The 22,133-nt window shown below is 38.8% G+C and overlaps 1 protein-coding gene across 4 annotated transcripts in view; it reads right to left on the reverse strand.

Moving 5' to 3' along the window:
- The window catches only part of ptprub (protein tyrosine phosphatase receptor type Ub), a 160,030-nt gene that overhangs the window by 97,245 nt on the left and 40,652 nt on the right, over window positions 1–22,133 (reverse strand). For all 4 annotated transcript variants that reach the window (XM_088306271.1, XM_088306270.1, XM_088306269.1 and 1 more), the window contains exon 2: window positions 11,270–11,401. In XM_088306271.1, coding sequence (XP_088162397.1) covers window positions 11,270–11,401 — 132 coding nt within the window. The remainder of the gene's footprint in view (window positions 1–11,269; window positions 11,402–22,133) is intronic.

Consider the following 22,133-nt stretch of genomic DNA (forward strand, 5'->3'; position numbering starts at 1 on the left):
AAAAAATGTGTTTTTCCTTTGACAGGAAATTTTGCTCATCAATGACTTTTGAAAAGCTATTTAGTAATTTTGAGAAGTGAGGTTACCCACATTTGTGGATGTTAATGTCACACCTTGATTATAAGTAATTGTTGGAGCAGCTGAATTTTTTGGGTTTAAAATAAAGTTATGAGGACCAGTTCAACAAAAGTTTCTATTCTTTGAGTAACACCGGAACTGTAAAATAAAATTAAAGCAGCTTGATCAATCAAAAATAGGAGACAGACGGCTCCACACAAACAAAGGAAACTAACAAACAAACCCAGACGGATGAAAACATTCTCCATTGCGAGGTAATAATATTGTCACATTGTTGAATAGACAAAGCTTGAGCAGACACCTTCTCATCGTAATAACAGAAGAAAGTCACTATATGATACCCTTCCGAAGCTAAAGTGCAGTCAATATTTCTCAAGTTGCACTTTCTGAGCAGATTTGACAAAGGCAGTGATGCATGGAATTGTGAGAGAACAATCATTACAAGCAACGGAATCATAAAAATGCTCTTGTTCAAAGAAAATTTATATTTTTCATTTCTAAAGCTTCAACAACCCTGGTTCCTCTCTATTCTCAGACATACCTAATGTAACCTTGTGTAATTTTTGTTCCGTGTTATGTTCTGGACGTAATGAACAAGTCAAGTTGGGTCTCACGGTGCTTTTATTGGCTGGCCTGTGTGCATAAAATCACACATGACCACGGCGTGCAAATCCAACAAGCCTCGCTGGCACCCCTCGACCACATCCGGAGTGAGATTCTGTGTCGTGTTTGCATCTTCTTTGTGCATGCCTCGCACATCGCAAAATATTCATGTTAGGTTAATTGAAGACTCGAGTATTGCCCATAAGTGTCAATGTGAGAGACAGTGATTGTTTGTCGACATCCCCTGTGATTGGCTGTCAACCAGTCGAGAGTGTACCTTGCCTCTCAGCCAGAGTCAGCATGAGTTAACTTCAATGCTCAATATATATAAAAGATTGTTTTAGCTTTAGTTTAAGTTACCGTATGTTTTTGGACCAAAATGCACACTCTTGCACCTTGTAATCCGATACGCCTTATGCACGGATGTTGTCTTGAATTCAAATTCCTTCATAATACATTTTACATTCTCATTCTCATTCGTATGTAATCACGAGCCGTGGTCCAGGTTTTCATCATACCGGAACTAGAACTAATTCTTGCTTTCGTATTAAAGAATCATGGGACATGTAGTTCTAATTGCCGAATACTACAATCAAACCAAAACAGAGCTGAACATTTCTGGCAGTGCGTCCAGTGTTTCAACGTGGGAGCGTGAGTTAAACGACACAGCTGGGACTGAACAAAATAGGTTGGATAATGGTGAGTTTGTTTACAGTTGTTTGACTGTCAAACAAGTTAGCATGTAGCATTAGCTAGAGCAGAGTAATAACGCAACGATCAATCAATCATCTGCTATTGTCCGCTTGAAGCGAACAAAACAAAGATTAACAATGCTTCACAAAGATAATGCACCTTATAACCCGCTACGCCTTGTGTATGAAAATGTATTAAAATAAACAAATTATATTACGCCTAATTATTGCTTTGTGGCTAATTGCTCCGAAAAATACCGTAAAAACTGTCATGGGTGAGAGGTATAGAATAAACAAAAGCGTGGTCACTAACAAATATGGTAGCTCTCGTTGTATTCTATCCATCCCTCTATTTTTTTTATCCTGTTTAGGGCGTGAGTTAGAGTTTGTCGCAACTAACTTTGGGTTAAGTGCAGACGACACACTCGATTGTTCGGTAGTCAATCACATGGTACGTTTATAGACAGAAAACAATTCACATTCACACGGTCTCTGAGCGGCAACTGAAGCCGCGCTCCCGGCAGTCAGGCGAGTGAATCACTACACCATCGGTGACTGTAGTGCATTGTAATTATTCAAACTTCAATTTCATTCTTGACAGATACCAAGGATGAGAATAATCATTAGGAATGGAAACAGTGAACAGAATATTTATAACTTGCCAGGTTGAGTCGATCTACAAAAAAGACAAGGTAATAAATGCAGCGGGAGCAATGGTCCCGCGAGACCGGATATAATATATTACTTATTGTGGCTAATTCAAATGGCCATCAGTCTTAACTTTGGCATTCTGCTGGCATCAGGCCTTTCATAGCCATTATCATCACAATTTAATGCAAATGTCCCCACCCAGAAGCAGGAGTACATATCAATTACTGACAAAGTGTTGGCCATGACAGGAGTTATTATGAGAACAGACTGCACCCGAGAATGCGCTTAACCGAAGAGAATGACAAAGAGGCAGAAAACGCCCGGTCTACTTGTGTGAAGTGGCCACTCGCCCCCTTGTCGATTCTCCAACCAGATGTTGGCTCCAAAGGGTCCTACATCTCCAATCAATGTTATTTCAGCAAAATGGAGATGAAATAAACGGCACTCAAGACGCCCTCCTGGCTTGTGGATTGCTATCGCAGCTTCTCGCACCGAGAAAGAGACGGATAATTTGAATGTTCGGTAGCGGATCAATGACCACACGGTGAGAATTGCGTTGCGAGTCATCTCTGATATACGTGGATCTCTCTCTACGTGATACAAAAAGGTAATTTATATCTACCACCTACAGCGCAAAAGATACCTGGGCTCCAGACGCACTTTTTTGCCGAGGAGCACAGAAGTCCCTGACTTCAAATTTCAAAGCACTGTAAGCAAACTTAGGGGCACAGACGGTAAATTGACTTTCAAAGAAAATGTTCATACTTCTACTACGATTCAAGGACATCTTATTTTAAACGAGAAAAATTCAATTTGCTCCAATTTAGCAGAATTACCATTTGATTCAATATAGTAGGCCTGAGTTTGTGAGGGTATGATGCAATTAGTTTCTTGTTGTCATTTTACAAAATTAACTTGTGAGTAGGTTACCGTAAATGTGGCATTTCCTTCGAGGGTATAGCACGCCAATAAGAGACGATTCAATGTGGATCTTGATATATTTAAAACTCAATGCGCTCACATCTTTTAAATAAAAATTTTACAATTCAAATTAGGTTTTTTTTGTATACACCCATATTAGGTATGGATACATTTATTCCAGTTTGCTTTGACAAAATATAAAAGAAGCAAACTTATCGGTAATTCATTTAACCACGGAAATGCGGCACATTACAAATAGTGTTTGAAAAGTATTAGGCAAAATAAATGGAACTTTGTAAGTGTTCTCGTAGCAAAGGAGGCATTTTGTGAAACCATCTAAATGCAGTTATTATCTCCTCATGAGCCCACCGAATCTCGAACCTGGGGGGAAACAAGTGTGCTGCATTTGAGAGAAGATCAAAGTGCTCATGCTCCCACATGACATTCTGTTTCCCATTATACAATGTGAACTTCAATGTGAAAATCGAATGTTATTCCGACAATCTACTCTTCTCAAAAGCACGGAGCATAACTTTTTTGGGACTGGCATTTGCATTCTGTGTAGTTACCACAACCTGAGGTAACAACAACAGTCTGGCACAGTTGCCGTAACTTCTTACTGATTGTTTTTTAACAAACCAAGATGACTCAAATGTGTCGTGTTAGCTGGCAAAATCAAAATCAATCCATCTTTTTATACTTCTGCACTTATAAAGATTTTTTTTAATGAAGCAAAAAATAGTCCTTTATTTTTAATCCAAATATTCGATAGCTGCAGCCCTAAACCAATGAAGTAGTAAAATATCTAGAATCTCGAGTAACACAAAGTTTTGTGGCTATTAGCTAAACGTGTTTTTTAAATAGAAGAAAATCACAAAACTAAAAAGTGGTATGGAAATAAGTGTCAGCTGGAATGGGCTACAACTCCATACCAGACTGCATAAACATGACGGATGGAACAAGAAAGAAAAAAAAGCAATGATGTAGAGCTGGGGTGTCCAAACTTTTTCCTCCGAGAGCTGTCCACGGAAAAATAGATGCGGCTTGTGTCTGTGTGTGCTGTCCTTGTGTCTTGGATGAAAGTCAGGAGGCTGGTGTCAGTTTCAGGTGGGATACCCCATGTCAACCAAGTGAACCGCCACATGCAATCGCACTGAGCTGTGACATGGAACTCAAACTGAAGGCTACAGCATTCACATATGATGTCTGCCTTGATATATTGCAGTGACTTCTGACACCGGAGGACTGCTGATTAATGGATGCATGTCAGCTGTGCTTCCTGCTTTAAGCACACCAGAATGTACTTTACTGGTTTGCAGGTATTTCATCAAAATACCTTTCCTCATTACACCAGCATCGCTGCTGTTGTGAGCAATGGCTTTCCGGCAGAGCCAATACAAGCCTTTTTTCTCGATACGACTTTTGTATTGGTTCTCATTTGATCGATTCGTCAATCTGGCTTTGTGCAGATGCCTTTTTATGGAGATACAGACTTTACTTTGAAGCTTGGAATTTACCCAGCATAAAATATTAGAATTTCACGCAGAGAGATAAGAAGTCCACGGGTTAAATCCTTGGTTTCTATAATGATGAAAATTAAACCGGATGCTAAAATGCTGTGAAGTTGCACACCATACTGTGAAGACTGTTTCAGACTTGTTTTTATTATTGTTATTATTATTATTATTAATGGCTGGTGTTTTTTACACAATGAATACTAAGTTTGATCTGAAATGTTTTTATGTTTTTGTTTTATTTATTTATTTTGATTATTTTATATTGCCTCACTGGATATATCAAGACATGATAATATACTTTTCTGCTACACACAATTTAAATTTAAGAAATACAACTTGCTGATAATGTAAAGAAGAAAACGGATTGATCATTCATTGTTAGGTATAACGTCCACTTTCCTTGTGTAGTCAAAATTGCTTTTCAACAAAGAAAAAATATATTTGACCCCAAAAATCCTATTTGATGGCTGCAGCCCGCATGATGAGCAGTGTTGTGTTTGCCCCTAAAATGTTCTTTTTCTCAAAGGATTCAACCTTGGTTTCAAAATTGTGCAAAAGCATCTTGAGCATGAATGTTAACTACTAAACAAGCCCTGCCGTCGTCCATACCCGTGTGAATTCAGGCTGCGTTATCTCCCTGTACATCATCTAGATAAGTAAAGGCCTAGGCCAAACAAGAGCCTCCAAAGCTTACACAGTACGCATGCATCTCTCTATACAGTAGAAAAAGAGATGCAATGTATAGTGGTGGACCGAATAAGAACATCTTCTTCTATTCAATGATGGAAGGTACAATTATCCCGTGTAATCATCTGTTGCTATTCATACAAAAAAAGTCATGGCTTCCTACGAGTATAACAGTTTTGTGTTCAATTAAGCACGCTCAGATTTGCGAGTAAATTCAGACAATATGATTATTTCAGTATTCATACATTTTCTGACACTTTTGTATGACAGTGTGCTTTGAGAGCCCATGTAAAATGGATGCCTTGGCATAGAAAGGTTAGGAAACACCGATCTGTAGCTTATTACTGTAGGCAAAAGACAAAATCGAAGAAGAGGTTGATTCATTGGCTATAGTTTGGATTTAGATTAGCTGTAGGGAGCGGTATTTGTGAAAAGCTTGTGATCTTATCGACTGGGCGTTAATGAGTTGTAAGTTATCTTCCGGGTGAGCCACTGGAGTCTACTTGTGGTCCTCGGCGGACTGTATATCATTCTGACCAATTGGCTCACTCCACTAACTGGTCCTTCCCTCTCAGTGAAGATGCGATGATTAAGGAAATCATCTGAAGGAATGTTTATGTAGAATAAAACCTTTGAAACAGGAGAGTCGAATAAAAAGGGCAAAATTCACCATTAAAAAAAAAGGATTAGGACAGAGAAAGAAATTAACGGCGATTATGTGAATACATGGAAAAAATATTATTATTATTCTGTGTCACCAGTTTTATCAGAACAGCAATGCGTATGTGCCCTAGTGTGCAGTGAAAGCTGTTGCTTAAAAATATATCGATTGAATACAAGTCACTTACGGAGTATAAGTTGAAACAGCCCAAAAATGCATGAGGTAGAAAAAAAAAAACATACATAAAGTCGCACTGGTTTCAAAGTTAAATTTTTTTGTCATTTCACCGTGAAAGGCAAGTTATAATGTGAATAAAAGAAGAACGAACAGGCTGAATAGGTGTGAGAAATGCTAACACATTGAAAGTTATATAGCTACATGAAAAAATAAACATGAACAGAAAAAGAGTCCGGTGTTCATGTTTTTGGGATGCCGCTGACGGTGCTTTGATAGAGAGGCAGTTACGTTGTATGACGCGGAAGCATCAAGTAGGTCCTGCTCCAAAATCCTTAATATTCATCGCCTTGGCAGCAACTTGATCGTGGAACGGTATCGTAACTTCACCGTTGTAAGGAGTTGGAGATATCGGTGCATAAGTCTAGAGTGCCCTCTCATGTTCTGTCTGTGAAATGTTTTTTTTAAGGCGCTCCAGAGTAGAAATTGCAGAACCCGCCATTTTATGAAAAAAAGTGTGACTTATAGTCCGGATAATATAGTAACTACACGTGTCAGAACAGCTACATCCTGTCGGCACCTCTCAAATTGTAATGAGGAATACTTGGAACACTTTTTATTTTATTTTTTTCAAAGCACCTGGTAAAAACAACACCGAAAACACACATATCCAACAACAAACAATTGTCCAGCAAAATTTAATATTAAATGAGTGTGATCTTAAGTGAAGAAAACCGCACGCATCATGTTCTAGATTGCAGAGAACAAAACACCAAATAGGGAGACCACACCCTCAAACAAAAGCAAAAACATTTAAATTCAGCACACAAATTGTTCATGCAACAGAAGGATGAAAACGGCTGAATCGATATTTAAAAGGAGGCAGCGATAAACCCAAAGAGTTGCCGTTTTAATTATGACTGACATAATTAACTGTGTCTTAACAAGCTGTAACAAGCTTGATTTCTGCGGTAAGCCCGAGACTTAATTGCCGCCATTAAAGTTACTCAGCTGTAGCTGATTAAAGCTAATTTTGCGGGTTGGCAAAACAACAAACCAAAAATGTCAGCGTCGTTAACATGAGCTTGGCATTCCGTTACCTTCGGCTTATCGTTCGGTTGAAAATGTTGCAAGGACAATGGTATCATTAAGTATTCATTTTCTACTCTATAAAAACAAATGCAGTGGCAAACCTCAACGGTAAAGAGTTCACATTTGCATATTGCATAGAAGAGGTTCTGCACAGTCAGATTCCGGCTCGCACATGTTTCTTTAAGTATCGACACCTCTTCGTAGATCATTTTGCCCGAGATTTGTAATTTGGCCTGCGCACCCTTTTAGGTATTTACGGTAGTGATACTTTAACTGGTAGAGCTCTCTGTTAGCCTTCTTGGCCATGCAATGCACAGAAGATTTTTTTTTTATATCAGTTAATAATTCTTGTAATACTAATATTACATAGTAATTAATAGTTAATATTTTAAAAAATATCATGAAATATGCAAAACGTTCACTTAGTGCGCTGATGACTCAGGTATGGAATTTTGGTTTACAAACACAACTCGACTTCTAACATTTACATTAAAAAGTACAGTCCATCACCGCTATTCACGGGGGAAAGGGATCGTACCAGAAAACACAATTCTTAAAAAACTCAGAAATATTCAATATACACTTTCTATAAATAACAGTGGGAAATAGCGGCATGGGGAAATTAAGTCAAAAACAAAAAAAATGTTTAAAAAAAATGTGGAAATATGTTCATCCACTGTGACAGTAATTTTACCAACACTTTTACAGTCCAAAAACTCATCTCTATAATTCAATGTATTCATGTTGTTTAATACAACGCAGGTAATACAGTCACTTTTACAGTTGCCTGAGAGAAAACTGACAAATGTATTATGGGGATTGGAAAAAAAAAAGGAGGGCCAGAGGAAAGTAACAATTTCAAATCTCCATAGAATGATTTAGTGCATATTGTGAAATTAATGTTGTGCAAGGCCAACACTGTACTGTAATAGCATATTAAACTACTGACGATGACTGGTCACTGGTCGGCTACGAAAACAGCAGATGTCTTTGACGACACTGATGAATCTCAGGTCATTGTCAAAGACGCACACAAACACACACACACGCACACAGATGTATGTGGCTGATCAAAAGGGTGCAGCAGGGGTGAGAGGTGACAGATTGAGAGAAGGCAATGTTATCCTCTGCAAGATGACTACAAGAAGATGGAGAGAGGGGGTGCGAGAGAGCTGTGCAACGGTGTGCCTCTTTCATTGTAAGGTTATGATACTGAGCTCGCAGAATGTATGTATGCTTCAGGTGACCAGGCCCCGACCCCAAGATAGTACTAAAAGCCATTTCAGTCGGGACCACTCTCATCTTGTGCTGCAATTTACTTGCCATTAAAGAGTAGGCTACTTTCAGATCATCTTTGGTAGAGCAGCTCTAAGTGATGGACTTCTGTGATCCTGATTGCAAGTGTGAAAGTGTATCAAAGTGCACCTTCAGGGCCAGTGGCAGCCATTTAACGGCATTTCAAATAGATGGGGAGAATATATTGTCGAAAATTTTAAATAGGAAATTCAGGCCAAAATGCCCAGTTTCTAATCAGGAACGTCAGTTAGGTTCCAATTTAATTTACCGTTTGCAAGCAGTAGAGTCTTATACAGGAGGGATGAGATTGACACTTGTAATATGGCTGAATTTTTTTTTTCTTTTTTCTTTCTCGCCACGGTTTAGTTAGGTACCATGATTACATAACTAACCAATTTCTACAAAGCTTTGAGCAGGTGTGGAGCACATGAAACGCTAGTGAAGCGGCGATTATTTTATTTATTTTTTGGCAAGGTTCTTCATGAACACATGGATACCAGGAATTTATTGATATAGTTTTCATCGTTATGTAGACGGAAAAATGATCTGTCAGAATGATTACACAATCGACACTTTTTTGATTGACAAAACAATTTTCAGGACACAAGCGAAGTGAAATGACTTGGCTGTGCTTTGCGCTCTGTCACAACTACACACCGCAATGCATTGCCCACTAACTAACAATACTCGGCACACAGTCAAGACCAACAGAAAGAAGACAAGTGACCTTCCTGCTTTAATCCAAATCCTAACTCACCGCATCTGATCAAATTTGTCCAGAAAGGGTCTACTTAAATCCACAAACGCTCTCTTTGAGTAACACGTCAACTTGTCCTTGCTAAGTCGACCTCAGTCTATGATCAACTGCATGACCCTTCCTCTCAACTCATATTTGGATAACTATACCAAACTTTATCTATCAAATGTTTGAGCACATTGCCAACCATAAGATAAGTTGCCAATAGGAATATTTTTTTTCCCAACCTTGATAATGCATAATGGACACTGTACAGCATCGTGACTCGTAACTTTTCTTGGCAAGGTCATCATCCTGCAAACTAACATGTTCATTAAAACAGAACAAGAACAGAAGCTTATCAGGCACTCTGACATCACTGATCTAATTCAAAATAATAGCGAATCTGAAGATAAATGGGCCATTCTTATTAAGACCTTGCCGCATTCTATCTTTTTTCTCCCTTGTTCATGGGAACAGTAGTCTTTTAATTTCTCTTGGGAGCCACAAGCTGCTGCTGTCTTAGCTGTGTTTACTAATCTTCCCCCGACACAAATTTCTCAGCTGCACAAAGTAATACGGGTGGAATGTAAATAGCCTTATCTCATAAAGTCTAGTTATCCCTCGCTACCTTGGTTGTCCGCTGTGATACATGGTTAAAAGTCAACACGAGGGGATTAAATAAGAAAAAAGCAAAGCTGGAGTAACAGACTTCCTCTGCCAGGGACCGACAGGGGAGCTATACAATTTAAATGATGTGAAAACGACAAACAAAAGGTGCATGAATTGACAAAATTGCACAGACCCTATCAGCAACTGGTCCAAACTTAAGGTGGTTCTTCAGCACTGAGACAAAGTTGATACTCATGGTATCGCTTGTCTTGCAAATTTTAGGACCTGCCTAATTCAACCTGCGCTCATCTGCTCCGCGGAGGGCCCTCAATAGCTGTAAATGGCATGAGACGGAGTTTTAATTAAACCCAAAGGGAGAGGTGTTAATTAGCCCATCGCCTGCTGTGAATGGGCTGCTAGCTGCAGGCAAATTCACACTTGATTGCTGATGACAAAAATGTAAATTAGCGCAAGTGTAGTTTAAGAGTTTTTGGTTTGAATTTTGCATTTGTCATGCTCAAAATTTAATTACATGTTGACATGTGGAGAAGGATGCAGATGCCAAGACAGGACATAACTGTTGTACAATCCAGGTAATATATTTTTAGAAGATGACAAAATCTCTGTTGACAATTTCTTTTTAAACTCTTACCTGCCTGCTGTTAAGCCGCTAAGAAAGAAAGTTCTTCCCATGAGCAGTGAACAAGGAAATGCATATTTCCATTAAATTTTTATTCCGGTACCCAAAACCGATGGACTGGTCGTTAAGGAAGAGAGAAGTTGATCCCTTCAACAAAGAGCTGGAAGCTCACTGCCAACACTAATATTTCTGCTGGGAATCTAAAACAACATGCTTCTCTTTGTTAGTTCCCAGTAGGAATTTGTTAATGCAAGGATGGTGGAGCGCTTTATAAACTATGCATGCCGTCACCCTCTGGCAACCACCAGCGGAGAGGATGATGGAAGGAAAATGTTGGTTTCCATTCGTCTTCAGGCTGGTTAACATAAAGTTATCTTTGAGCTTAGCAGGAAACAAAAAAAGTGGGGAGGCCGCTTCATTTAAGCTGATGCAAAATGGAAGCTTGGACGATAACGGCGGATTAGCAGACACTTTTCTGATAATATCACTGCAGTGCAAAAAATACAACATGTTTTGTTTTTATCCTAACCAGGAAATCATCAGGTGGGTAGCGGGAAATTATCCAAATTCACCTCACTGTTCAGAAAATTATTATTTGGGACCTCTGTGTGTGTGTTAAATCAAAGTCAAGCCCTAAATTTTCTTTACCACATTATATTCTACGTAGGCCCAATAGTGGAAACATGACATTCTGATTGATATTGCATTTGTGGAACATGAGTTATGCAGCAAAATTCACCCGGATTTGTTGCTCTGGTAACGACCAATCACGACGGAGCTTCAACTCAGCACATCATTTGTTAAATCCCCCAAAAAACATTAATTTATGGAACAGTCATTTAAACAAGTAAAATCGGACTTTTTATGATCACTGCATATAAACACGAGTAATGTCCGAGGACCACTTACCACGCAAGAGGTCCGAGCCAGCATATGGGGAATTATGTGTTCGAAACAGCTGCCAATCAAAGTCATCTTCTTCACCCTGTGTGAAGTCACACAAACTGGGATCGGAATCCTCTTCAAATGTGCAGCCAGCAGCTGGAAGGAAAAGGAAAAAAAATTATAGCGTGAGTGAACTACATCACATGTTGTTTTCTAGATTTTTATTTTTTGTACTTTCAAACAAAGGAGCACTTTTTTTTTACATATGACAGACGGTGTGAACCTCTGACGAGCACCGTATTGTGCAATAATGATGTTACTTAGCTAAGCATTGATTAAAAGTAAAAATGTAGAAAAATTATTTTGTTTTCTGGATTGGAAACCGATGACAACTTGGCCTCCTTAGATACATTCTTAACGATACTTAACGTTCTCATGGATTTGAAAAGACAAATCCTCTCACGAGGAAAAAAAAAAAAGTTGATTTTATGATTAAGTCGTAGTCTCAAGGTTTGAATGGGCTCTAAATTCCATGCAGGGATTCCGACAGTTCCATTCATGTAGTCTACTTGGTATCCTGCAGTGTACCTTTCTCCTTGATCTCATCAATTTGGGAGGGACATTCTGGTCTTAGCAGCATCCCTGCGGTGGTACATTTTGTCCAATTATTGATGAGTCTTTACTACCAATGGTACCACTAAGATTTTGAAACTATTTTCATCGCTCTCCCGTTGAGCGCTTTCAATAAGGAGATTCTGAATATCTGTTTCTCAGTTTCTTGTAGACCACATCAATAGATGTTAAACTGAAAAGCAGAATGGGAATAAATAGCTGAGCTCTTCCATGTAAATCGGAATGACTTTAAAAGTATGTTTAAAGGTTGGGCATCGACACGGTCAAATGAAAAGCATATCCAAATGTATTTGAATCAGATAAAAACAAAATTGAATATACTAGCGTTTCATTGGACAAGAATGACAATACAGAGTTCTAATCGAATACAAAATCTCTTATATTTTGTGGTTAAATTATCCAATCTAAAGTGACAGACGTACAAACTCATCATTGTACACTATTGTTATAAAACATAATTTCACTATAACAGTGAGTTTTTTTTATTTGTGCCAATATTTGCATCAATTCATTCATTCCAATTGTAAATATGATACAAGTAAGTTTTGCGCTACAGTAAACTATGACAACAGAAGACATTTTGCTGACTTTTGGCACAATAAATGTATTGTTAAAATTTTCTTTATAGATCTTTTGAATTGCTTCTTGAATTTGTATCAATATATCATCGCCCTCCTAAAATATTGGCCTAGGTCATTTTCTTTTTATTTTTTCAAAAAAACACAAAGAACTGCACCAAATACTGATTATATTTGCTTAATAATTTCATTTCAAGTGTAGTATTCCATGATCTGTTTAGCTACGGATGTAGCTGATTTTTCGAGGTGACCAGCATCAGAAATGTTTAAGGCAAAAAAATGTGTGAAAATATGAGTTAGGAGGGTGATGATATGGAAAAGGTTCCTTTTTTCCTTTGCAATCAAGTGGATTTTTTTTTTCTTTCAAGTTGTTACCAAAAGAAGAAGGCATTACAAGCAGAACATGAACTAATATACATCAGCCGTCATATTATTGCAAGCAGGTGCTAGCAAACAGCTTGAATATAATATTTGTACCCGTTCGTGATCACATGCTGTGATGTGATGTGTACAACACAAAATGAACTGATCATTTAATAAACACATGCACAACATCTCTCAAACAAAAATGAATGAATCAAGGAGTAAAATGGCTACACTAGCTTCCTCCCCCCCCAAAAAAAAACCCACCGGCAGTAATTACAACCTGAGTATCTAAACGACAATTACCATTATGAAGGAACATGCACAAACTACATAGTAGAGACTAAACACCCCAAAGCACATTAACAAAGGCAAATGCAAACACCAATAACATTTGGTGAAGTAAGGCATCCCCGGGGTGTGCAGTGATCATCATTCCACCTCACAACCTGCTATTCCACGTGCCAAAAAGCCAAAATGTTCAAATTAGATTTAATAGCTACTGCTTTAATGGCCCCAAGGTCCCAAATCATCACGCTTCAGTCATTCGCACTTCGCATCTGTCGCCATATTTCACACTGAGTTCATCAGTGGGAGGATTACATGGTGACAGTGGGCAGTGGGAAGGGCAAAGCATGCCTCGGTAATAATGGAAGCCGGACAGCACGAGATGCCACATGCTAATGACAGGAATAACCACAAGCAGGTCCTGAAGGTGACCCGGCTTTATTACTCCTCGTTCGTTTCTTGACTTTGCCATTAAAGAAATGACAGGCTATGGAGGAAGACGAAAGTGGCTTTGCTCCACTGAGGATTTATAAGTCTCATTTTCAAAAACGGTGTAAAAAGATAGCCGCAGCTCACAGCTATTAGGTGATGATTGGATTGATATGATGTAATACAAAAGACCAAAAAAATGGCTTTGATGGGGGGAATGGGAAAGAATTGGCAAACTTGGATCTATTGGATATGTTTCTTCTCACAACACCAGTGCCAAAAAAGCCAAAAGCATTTGTCGTTCTATGCTTCTCATGTTTTTATGTCACTGTGAAAGGAGACACCCAGGTCGCATTGTTTAGTGGCAGGGAGATTCTTTAGTTCAACTTGAATTGCATGAATGACCTCATCACAAAGCACAAAGCTGAAGTGATGAACTCTTTTAACAATAAAAAATATAAATAGTGGTAAATCAATACAAAATAGTTTCTGCGCATTTTAATTATATTTTTGTAATGCATTTTATGACTGTTTTAGTTTTCAAACTCAATCCACACATAGAAACCTTATTTTGGACTTTACAGGGGCATGGAAGAGATCATCCGACTCATATGCATACTTTATAATAAAATTACTCAATGTAAATTCATAATGTCGTTGCAATATTATATTTAATTCAATTAATAAAACGGTTGACCTGCGAAATCCCCTAGTAAAAATTATGGACATAAAAAGAGGAAAAGATTGGGTACCCATGCTTGGATGCTACAGTTAACATAATTGAGTTACTTGCATGACTTTCCATTAATAGTCATATCTTTTGTCCATCTAAAATGAATCGTTTAATGCTCTGTAAGTGGACAATGACCTTCTTATGAACTACAAACATTATTGCTTTTATATATCAAGGTGTATTTAATATTAAATTGAAGTTGCAGTCGCATCAAAGGGCAATTCAATACAGACTCATCTTTCTCAACGTTGGTTGACGTCCTCCAGTCGTAGAGGAGAATTCATATTGTCTCTCACACACACACACACACACACACACACCCCATGATACACCAACTTCTTGTGCTACAAAGTTTGACCAAGGTTTTCTGCAGGTTAACCACTACAGTGACACCTAACTTAAGCGTGTCCACTGCTAGAATATGAAACTCAAATGTACCCGGATAGAAGTGTGATCCATTGGGCAATAGTAACCAGCATGGGAGAGAGTGTTGGTATCTCCCTCGAGGTTTGATTTATTGGCCAGTGCTGGGCGGTTACTGCATAGATCTGCTACTGGGGGCATGAGGTTAATTGTCCCGCAATGGGGTCCATTTCTAATAGAACAGCTAGTGATATGGGACCTGACACATCTAAATGTTGGCACTATATTATTCCCCGCTGCTTCAGTAAATGAAGCCCGCAGACTCTCTTCTGCAAAAGTCTCATAATACGGAGGAAAGGAGCCGGGTTTCAAGGCCAAAGCTGGCGGGGAATGTCATCTCCTCAGCTGACATTTATCCCATCTATCATGACAATCACACAACCTCCTTAGCAACGCCTCTGACTCTCTGCCGGTGTGGCGTGAGTAGTCGTTTTTACCTAAGTGATCGCTGCATCATTTAGTGCAATGCGCAGCAAGAAAACGAAATTTTGTATCACAGGATATGTACAAGTCAATAAGCATTTTTCACAATGCGGTAGATCACTAGATTAATTCCAAAACCATTTTATTGCAGGCTGACAATGAGAATTGTGGGGATTAGCAGAGCAGATAAATGCCAAGTGCAGACAAACAGAAAGTTTATGTGCGTTGTTCTTCACAACTACATCTACTAGGCAAGCCATGCAGGAAGAACAAGCTGCATAATAAAGTTCCTTTTTATGGGAGAAAATGAGGAGCAGATTTATCGCGTCAATAAATCAGAAAGCACTAGTTTCAAGGACAAGGTATCAGTGGGGAACAGTTGATAACACGCACTAGAACCAGATCAGGTGGATGACTGGAAAGGAAAGAGAATTTCTAGAATTTTTAGAGTAAGGTAAGAGAAAATACACAATATGGTAACTTAAACCAGATTTGGCACATTTGCAGCAACGCATTGAATAATTACGACCCAATTTAATGAGCGTCGACAATCAATGAAATGACTCCCATTCTCGTTTGAGGAGTTGTTGCAGACACATTTTGTTTTTCCAATTAGATTTACCCATCTTGTTCATCTGTTCATTTGTATAACGCCCTCAATTTAGTAGAATAACACCCTTTGTAAAATTGGATCTCCATATCTGTAGATCCAGTTTATTATTAGATAGCATAGCATGGAAGCCAGAAATAGCAAATGATTGAATATCAAATTCACAACTGCATCATTGCAATAACCACAGCTGTTGTAATAGTAAGAGCCCTGCACTTTCAAGAAAATTCCAATCCACCAGCAGAATGCAGAGGTAAATAATACTTTGCAGATGTCAATATTTTTCTGCAATTGATATATTAGACCGGCCTGCTGGCCACTTTGGACCGGGCCGCAAAGATGGAAAAAAAAAAAAAAATTGTGGTTGACGCGGCAAGATTGTAATTGTCTCGGTCACATTACGGTGAGATTAACGGCACAAACTAGCAAAATGAATAACGATAACGCATACAAAGTCCGTTCATCACACAGAGCTACAAACCCCCACTACACCCGCTCGTCACACTACTGCCGCCAGCACCTGGTACGCAAAGGTTTTGGAGTTGTATAAACCGGTCCGCTCATTTCTCCCCGTGTATCTGCTGCTGAAAGTGGCTCCACCTCAGCTAAAACAGGTTAAAAACACTTAATTAGCAACTAACTGGTGTGAAACTCTAAATGTCATTGTGGAGTAGAGCTGCTAAGAGTGGTCAAATACTCATGATAGTCAACCAAGCACTTAGTTATATGTTTATTTATTTGGCGGTTAGTCTTTCGATCAAAACTGCCTTGTCTCCCGCTATTTCCACCGGTGGTAAGCCGCACTGCATTGTGGGCAATGCAGTGTCGTAGCTAACCCGTGTTAGCAACAGAGTCTGAATATTTGGGCGCATTTCACCAAAAATACTTAATATGATGCAAACCTCCCCTCCTTGGCAGGACGGCAGTGTTAAACGAGTAAAAGAAGCATGATGTCACTGATGTGTGATTTCATTTCTGACATGGGGACAGTCGTGCCTGGAAGCTAGCATGAGCACACACGGGCTTCCATGTGTGTTTGATATAATGCAATGTCCTGTTTGGTAAATTTTGGAGCATCAAGGTGGATTACAGAGGCATTAGTCAAAGATCTCAAGTTTATCGACAACCAAAACACAGTTTTTATATGCCCATGATTCACATTGAACAAGTACTCCCCTACAGTCCACTCGCAACCGCGCATAAAGTGTTGTGTTTATGAAATTGGGCATTGCAGCACTCAAAGTAACAGATGTTGTGTATTAAGTCCACAAGTTGTCTTGTCTGTACAACCCCCTACTATGTGCAGAATTGTTCAATAGGTGTATAATCAAGTCGTATGAAGGAATGTCTATGTCAAGCTATTCATAACCTTCAAAACCACTCTCTGTCCTTAATTATCATCCAGTCAGAACAAGTAATGAACACCAGAACTAGTAAGGTCCTCCGAGGCAATGCAGCATTTTTCTTGTGTTTGTCAACCAATGTGAACCAAACCACATTGGGAAAAGAGCCAAAATCTGCACTCCTCACGGGCCACCTTAATCTCAAGCCGGAAGAGGCAAGATCCAGGTGGGGAAAGGGTGAGTAATGGTGGAGGCAGTCCGGGGGAGGGGAGTGGTTGATCTGCATTGCAGCGAGTGCGGCCAGATACATCACCAGGTGACAGGTATATTTATTCTCTACTGAGGCTCCCCTCCCAGCACTCCCCTGGCTGCCTCTGAAAGCCATCCATCGCCATACCTGAATACGCAATGAAATCATCTATCTGCCCCCACACCACCACACTCACCCCCCCCAGCATTAATAACTCAACCCTGCTGGTTAGATGGCCCCGGGAAAACATGGAGGGCCAGGAAATAGATTGTAAGGAGAAAGAGAAAGAGATTCAGGGTGGATTATAATGAAACAGGCTGGAACATAGCTTCTAGAGGCAGGTGCTATTCTACTTTGAAGGATTAAGGGGAGTTCACCTCGCAATCAGAAAGTCAGCGCTCAATACATTAATAAACCGCATTATTTGTTAATTTAGCATAATGCAGCACATGTTTTTTTAGGAAAATGGATTGCAGTTCTTCTTGCAACAATACGGTAGCTAATTTTCGCTCTGACCTCAATGAGGTGACACACATCCATCCATTCATCAATTTTCTGCACTGCTTATCTTCATTAGGGGAACAAGTGAGCTATAGTTTATCCAAGCTGACTTCGGGCGACACTGACTGGTCTACCGCCCGTCACAAATCGACTACATGTAACGATATGCAATATAAATGACACCTGTTTTAGTTACTAAGATAAAGGTGAAATACATTTGAGACTCGAGAACCCAAATGAAAATGGTGTCAGGAATGTCAAGACACGACAAGCTAGCGCGATCATATTCCAGTAAGTGTTTTTATTTTTGAGGTTTCCTTGACCTTTTGAGTACCTTTGAGGGTATAAATCATGATAAGCAGGAAAGGAATCCAGTAATGATTTTTTTTTTTCATGAAACCTAACCTTAGCTCACCAAATGACTAAATCTCACACAATAACACTCAACACCGATGTTAAAACCTAACTTAAAACAAATGACTTAATTATTTTTATGATTTGATTTCATTGTTATAAATGAATTACTTAAATATCTGGGGAAAATCTTAAATTCTAAATCTGGATTATTTCCATTATTTCTCATGGGTAAAATTAGCATTAGTGTTTGGGTTTATTATTAATTCAGGATCATTCAATGTTTTGACAGCCTCCCAAAAGAGATGATAGTACAGTAAATAGGGGGACCAAGCCCCCCAGGTATTAGCCAAAATCTGCGAGAAAATTGACGCCCGCCTTAAGCGAATTCATGATATCAGCAAAGCAATATGGTTATAGATTTGTTGTGATCACAAAAATACGGAATAGGTTTTAGTTTTTCAGCCAAAAAAAAGGGTTAAAAAGAGGATGGGTTCAAAAAAATAAATAAATAAAATAACACGTAAAAAATAACGCATAACACTAAACCACAGCTTTGCGTACCGAGATTGTGCCAAATTTACCTTGATGCTAATTTTATATGACGACACATTCACCTTTTCATCCTCAATGATTTGATGATGAAAGCTCATCAAATTGCAGCAAAATGCAAGTCAAACAGACTTGATTATTATTCCAATACAAGCGCCTCTTCTGTGCTATTCAGAGGACAACTTGCATTAGAAACAAGGACTCCTAAACATTTTGAGCTTGTTGTTTCTGCTGCACCGAAAAAGGAAGCATCAATTATTCCATATTCCCGCTCCTGTGGGTTTTGGGTTGGTGAGTGAGGAATCCCATCGCTGATATGAAATTAGTTTTTAATTATCATGTTTTTTTTTATTTTTTTCCAAAAGCTTGGTTTATTTTGAGTGGTTGTATTTTCTCAGGGAGGACGAGATGGCGGTTTCTGCTTAACATTCACCAGCAGTTGGAGAAAGAGAGACTTTTTGTTCATCTTCCCACCCACAGAAGATGTGATGGAGGTGGATCGTGACTGCTTGTGAATATCTAAAGGCCCATTCCACAAATCGATTTAATTAGCACGTCTGGTGGCTCAGTTTTCAATGTCTGTTTCAGTTCAAAAGACTGCTTTTATAACCCTTCTTAAATTTGAGTGAGAGGAAAAATGTGGAACGACTTTCCAAAGGATCCAATTTGCAAATCTCATTTTCAAAGTGGGGGCACATTATCCAGTGTGTGCCTGCGGAGTCTTGAACATCTTGACATCGGGAACAACAAGCCACTCATGCTTCAACTGTACTGCTGTCATTGACAAGGAATACCGGTGGTGCAAGTGGAAATAAAATTGGGAAGTATGAATGTTCATTTTGACATTCCTTTTCGGTCAACTGATGCATACGTTGGGTTGCTTCGAACTTCAATGCCTTGTTTTCTGTCATCATCAATAAGATTATTGGTTTAAACGTGGTTCATTGTCTAAACGAACAAATATTTTCATGTCGAGGCCACATCATTTATAGCAAAGTGAATAATGACGCTTTTACCAGTTTGAAAAATATTCTGGGGAGAAAACATGAGCATTTGTAATGTCTTTTTCAGGCTTTCAAATTAAATATAATACCATAAAGGATACATCAACACATTCCTTAGCTGTAATGTCACTAATGTGTAAATTGTGACACTAAAAGATCCTGGCCTTATTATGATTTATGACGCATCTCCACAATAGTCTACTATTATTATTACATTTTCTACCTTGCTGAATAAATTCAAATTAACTGAGAGGCAATTACGCTACGTGAAACCAAATTTCGCAGAAAACATTTCCTCGAGGTCTTCGGGCTGTTTGCTCAATGAGGGAAGCAAAACTGCTGAGTCATTCCCACCTGCTAACACTTGAGTTGCAAATATTTGATTCCCTTGCTTCATTAGTCTGTCAGGCTGTCTGGGTGCCAGAATGAGTGTCTTAACAAGATTCAGGTTTGAAATTCGATATTTTACATTCCAAACCTCCTACATGTCCGGCCAGCTTGAAAGCCATATTACTCAGACAAAAATGGTGTGCATCACATTTATATTAATGGAAATGATGATGACGTTCAATTTCTGAATTGGGCCTTGAAAATATTGAAATGTTGAAGTTTGACTGAGCAGTTGACTCATCAACTTAACCATGCTGCATTTTGACAAGTCTGGAAAAATAACTGGTGCCTATCAAACTCACTCAAGCACATATCCCATTGCAGCTTGGCCACTCAGCTGCCTGTCAATTCAACTAAACAGAGGCACCCAAACGTTGATTCCACCACCTGCAACCTTTCAATTTCACCGAGCCACATATGGGATCAGGCAGAGAAGAAGTCACTTTGTACAAAAGGCTTTCTAGCTCCCCAGAATTGTTGCAGTTATGTATGTATTACAAAACTTGGTTTGTATAATTAAAGAGGACACAGAGGGCATGTCATTTTCTACCTTCGAAAAGAATGAAATTCAATTTGGCTGCGGTGGTAAAAAACGGCATTTTATTTCACTACTTTGGGCTCCTTACCAAAATGTCAGGAAAATCAAACCCAGTCACACAAGTTAATTTCACTTCAAAACGACAGATGATCACCACTTGACAAAGATGCTTTACTTTAAAGGCATCTGAACAACATCCCTTTAAAGTAACATTTCGGACTCATTACTCTCACAGCTTCAATTTGCTAGTTGGAGAGAATCCTAAAAGCTTTATGAGGAAAAATACTTCCAACAAACACAAGACGTATAAAGTCTCTATCTTATCTTTCATCTGAATCGACTTTTTCACATTGATTCAAGTAAAAGAGGTGATATTTGTTGACCTATGATGCTGTCAGCACTTATAACTTGTTGCAGAAATATAGAGGCTGATGTGCATCTGACATCCTTGAACATTTACAAAAAAAAAAAAACATCATAAAGAAAACATTCACCCGTAAGCTTTTCTCCACAAAAGGCAAGGATCCAAGCAGAAGTGATACGTTGCATCTGCTGAACCTGTGAATATTTTACAGCCCCCTTCGTTTTAATTCATGAGTCTTTCTAACAGCTGATTTTCTGACTGAGTGAGCGGCTAATAATCAGGATGGCGAGGGTGCGGTTTGATCATATTTGATTTATAATAGAGGCCCATTTGATCGGTGGCCCATTTTAAGCAAGCATTCCTCAACCGTTTGGTTAATGAACCCTCATTTCAGGAAACACAATTAAAAAAACAACAACAAAAAAAAAATCATATGATGTCGAATAGTCTAAACTTGTTCTCATTTAGGCAAAATAAAAAGCCATCCTTCCGTTTTAGACATAAATCATATTTTTTGTTAGCACATGAACAGACACAGGCAGGCTTTACTGGACCGGTTATTACTCACACTTATGATGGTTTAAGGCTAAGTGACAAGGCAACAAACCATGAAGTTGCATAATGTTAGAAGAAAGGTATCACAACCACACTATTACTTATTTACAGAGAGAGCAGTGTGTTTATTACTTATACATAAATGGGCTACAAGAAGACCCTCATTGCAATTTAACCCCTGTAAACCATTTTGTCTCCATAAAAAGGGACCTACAAAAATCCTGCACAGCTTTAGATTAGTTTGGTCGTTGCTTTGTTACAGCTCAAGTTGTTGGGAAATGTGTTATATAAATAAAAAAAGTTGTATTGTATCGTATAAAGTAGGACCGCATTGACATTTGTTACAGTGTCCACTCAAGGATGTAAACAGGTCATTGCTGTTTCAGAAAGCGGATATTTGGACCTTAATGAATTTTGATGGTATGTAAATGTAATCAAAGTGGTTGCTTATCAAAACATCGCTAAGCAATGATCGAATGCGTTCGTAAAGTGATGTGGTTTGCCAAAAATAAAAGTAGGCAAGTGTCATTTTTTTTTCAGTCCTTCTCGCATCGACT

Source organism: Idiotropiscis lumnitzeri, chromosome 10, assembly GCF_059441095.1.
Source record: "Idiotropiscis lumnitzeri isolate Australia: NSW breed Sydney's pygmy pipehorse chromosome 10, RoL_Ilum_1.0, whole genome shotgun sequence".
Taxonomy (NCBI): Eukaryota; Metazoa; Chordata; class Actinopteri; order Syngnathiformes; family Syngnathidae; genus Idiotropiscis; species Idiotropiscis lumnitzeri.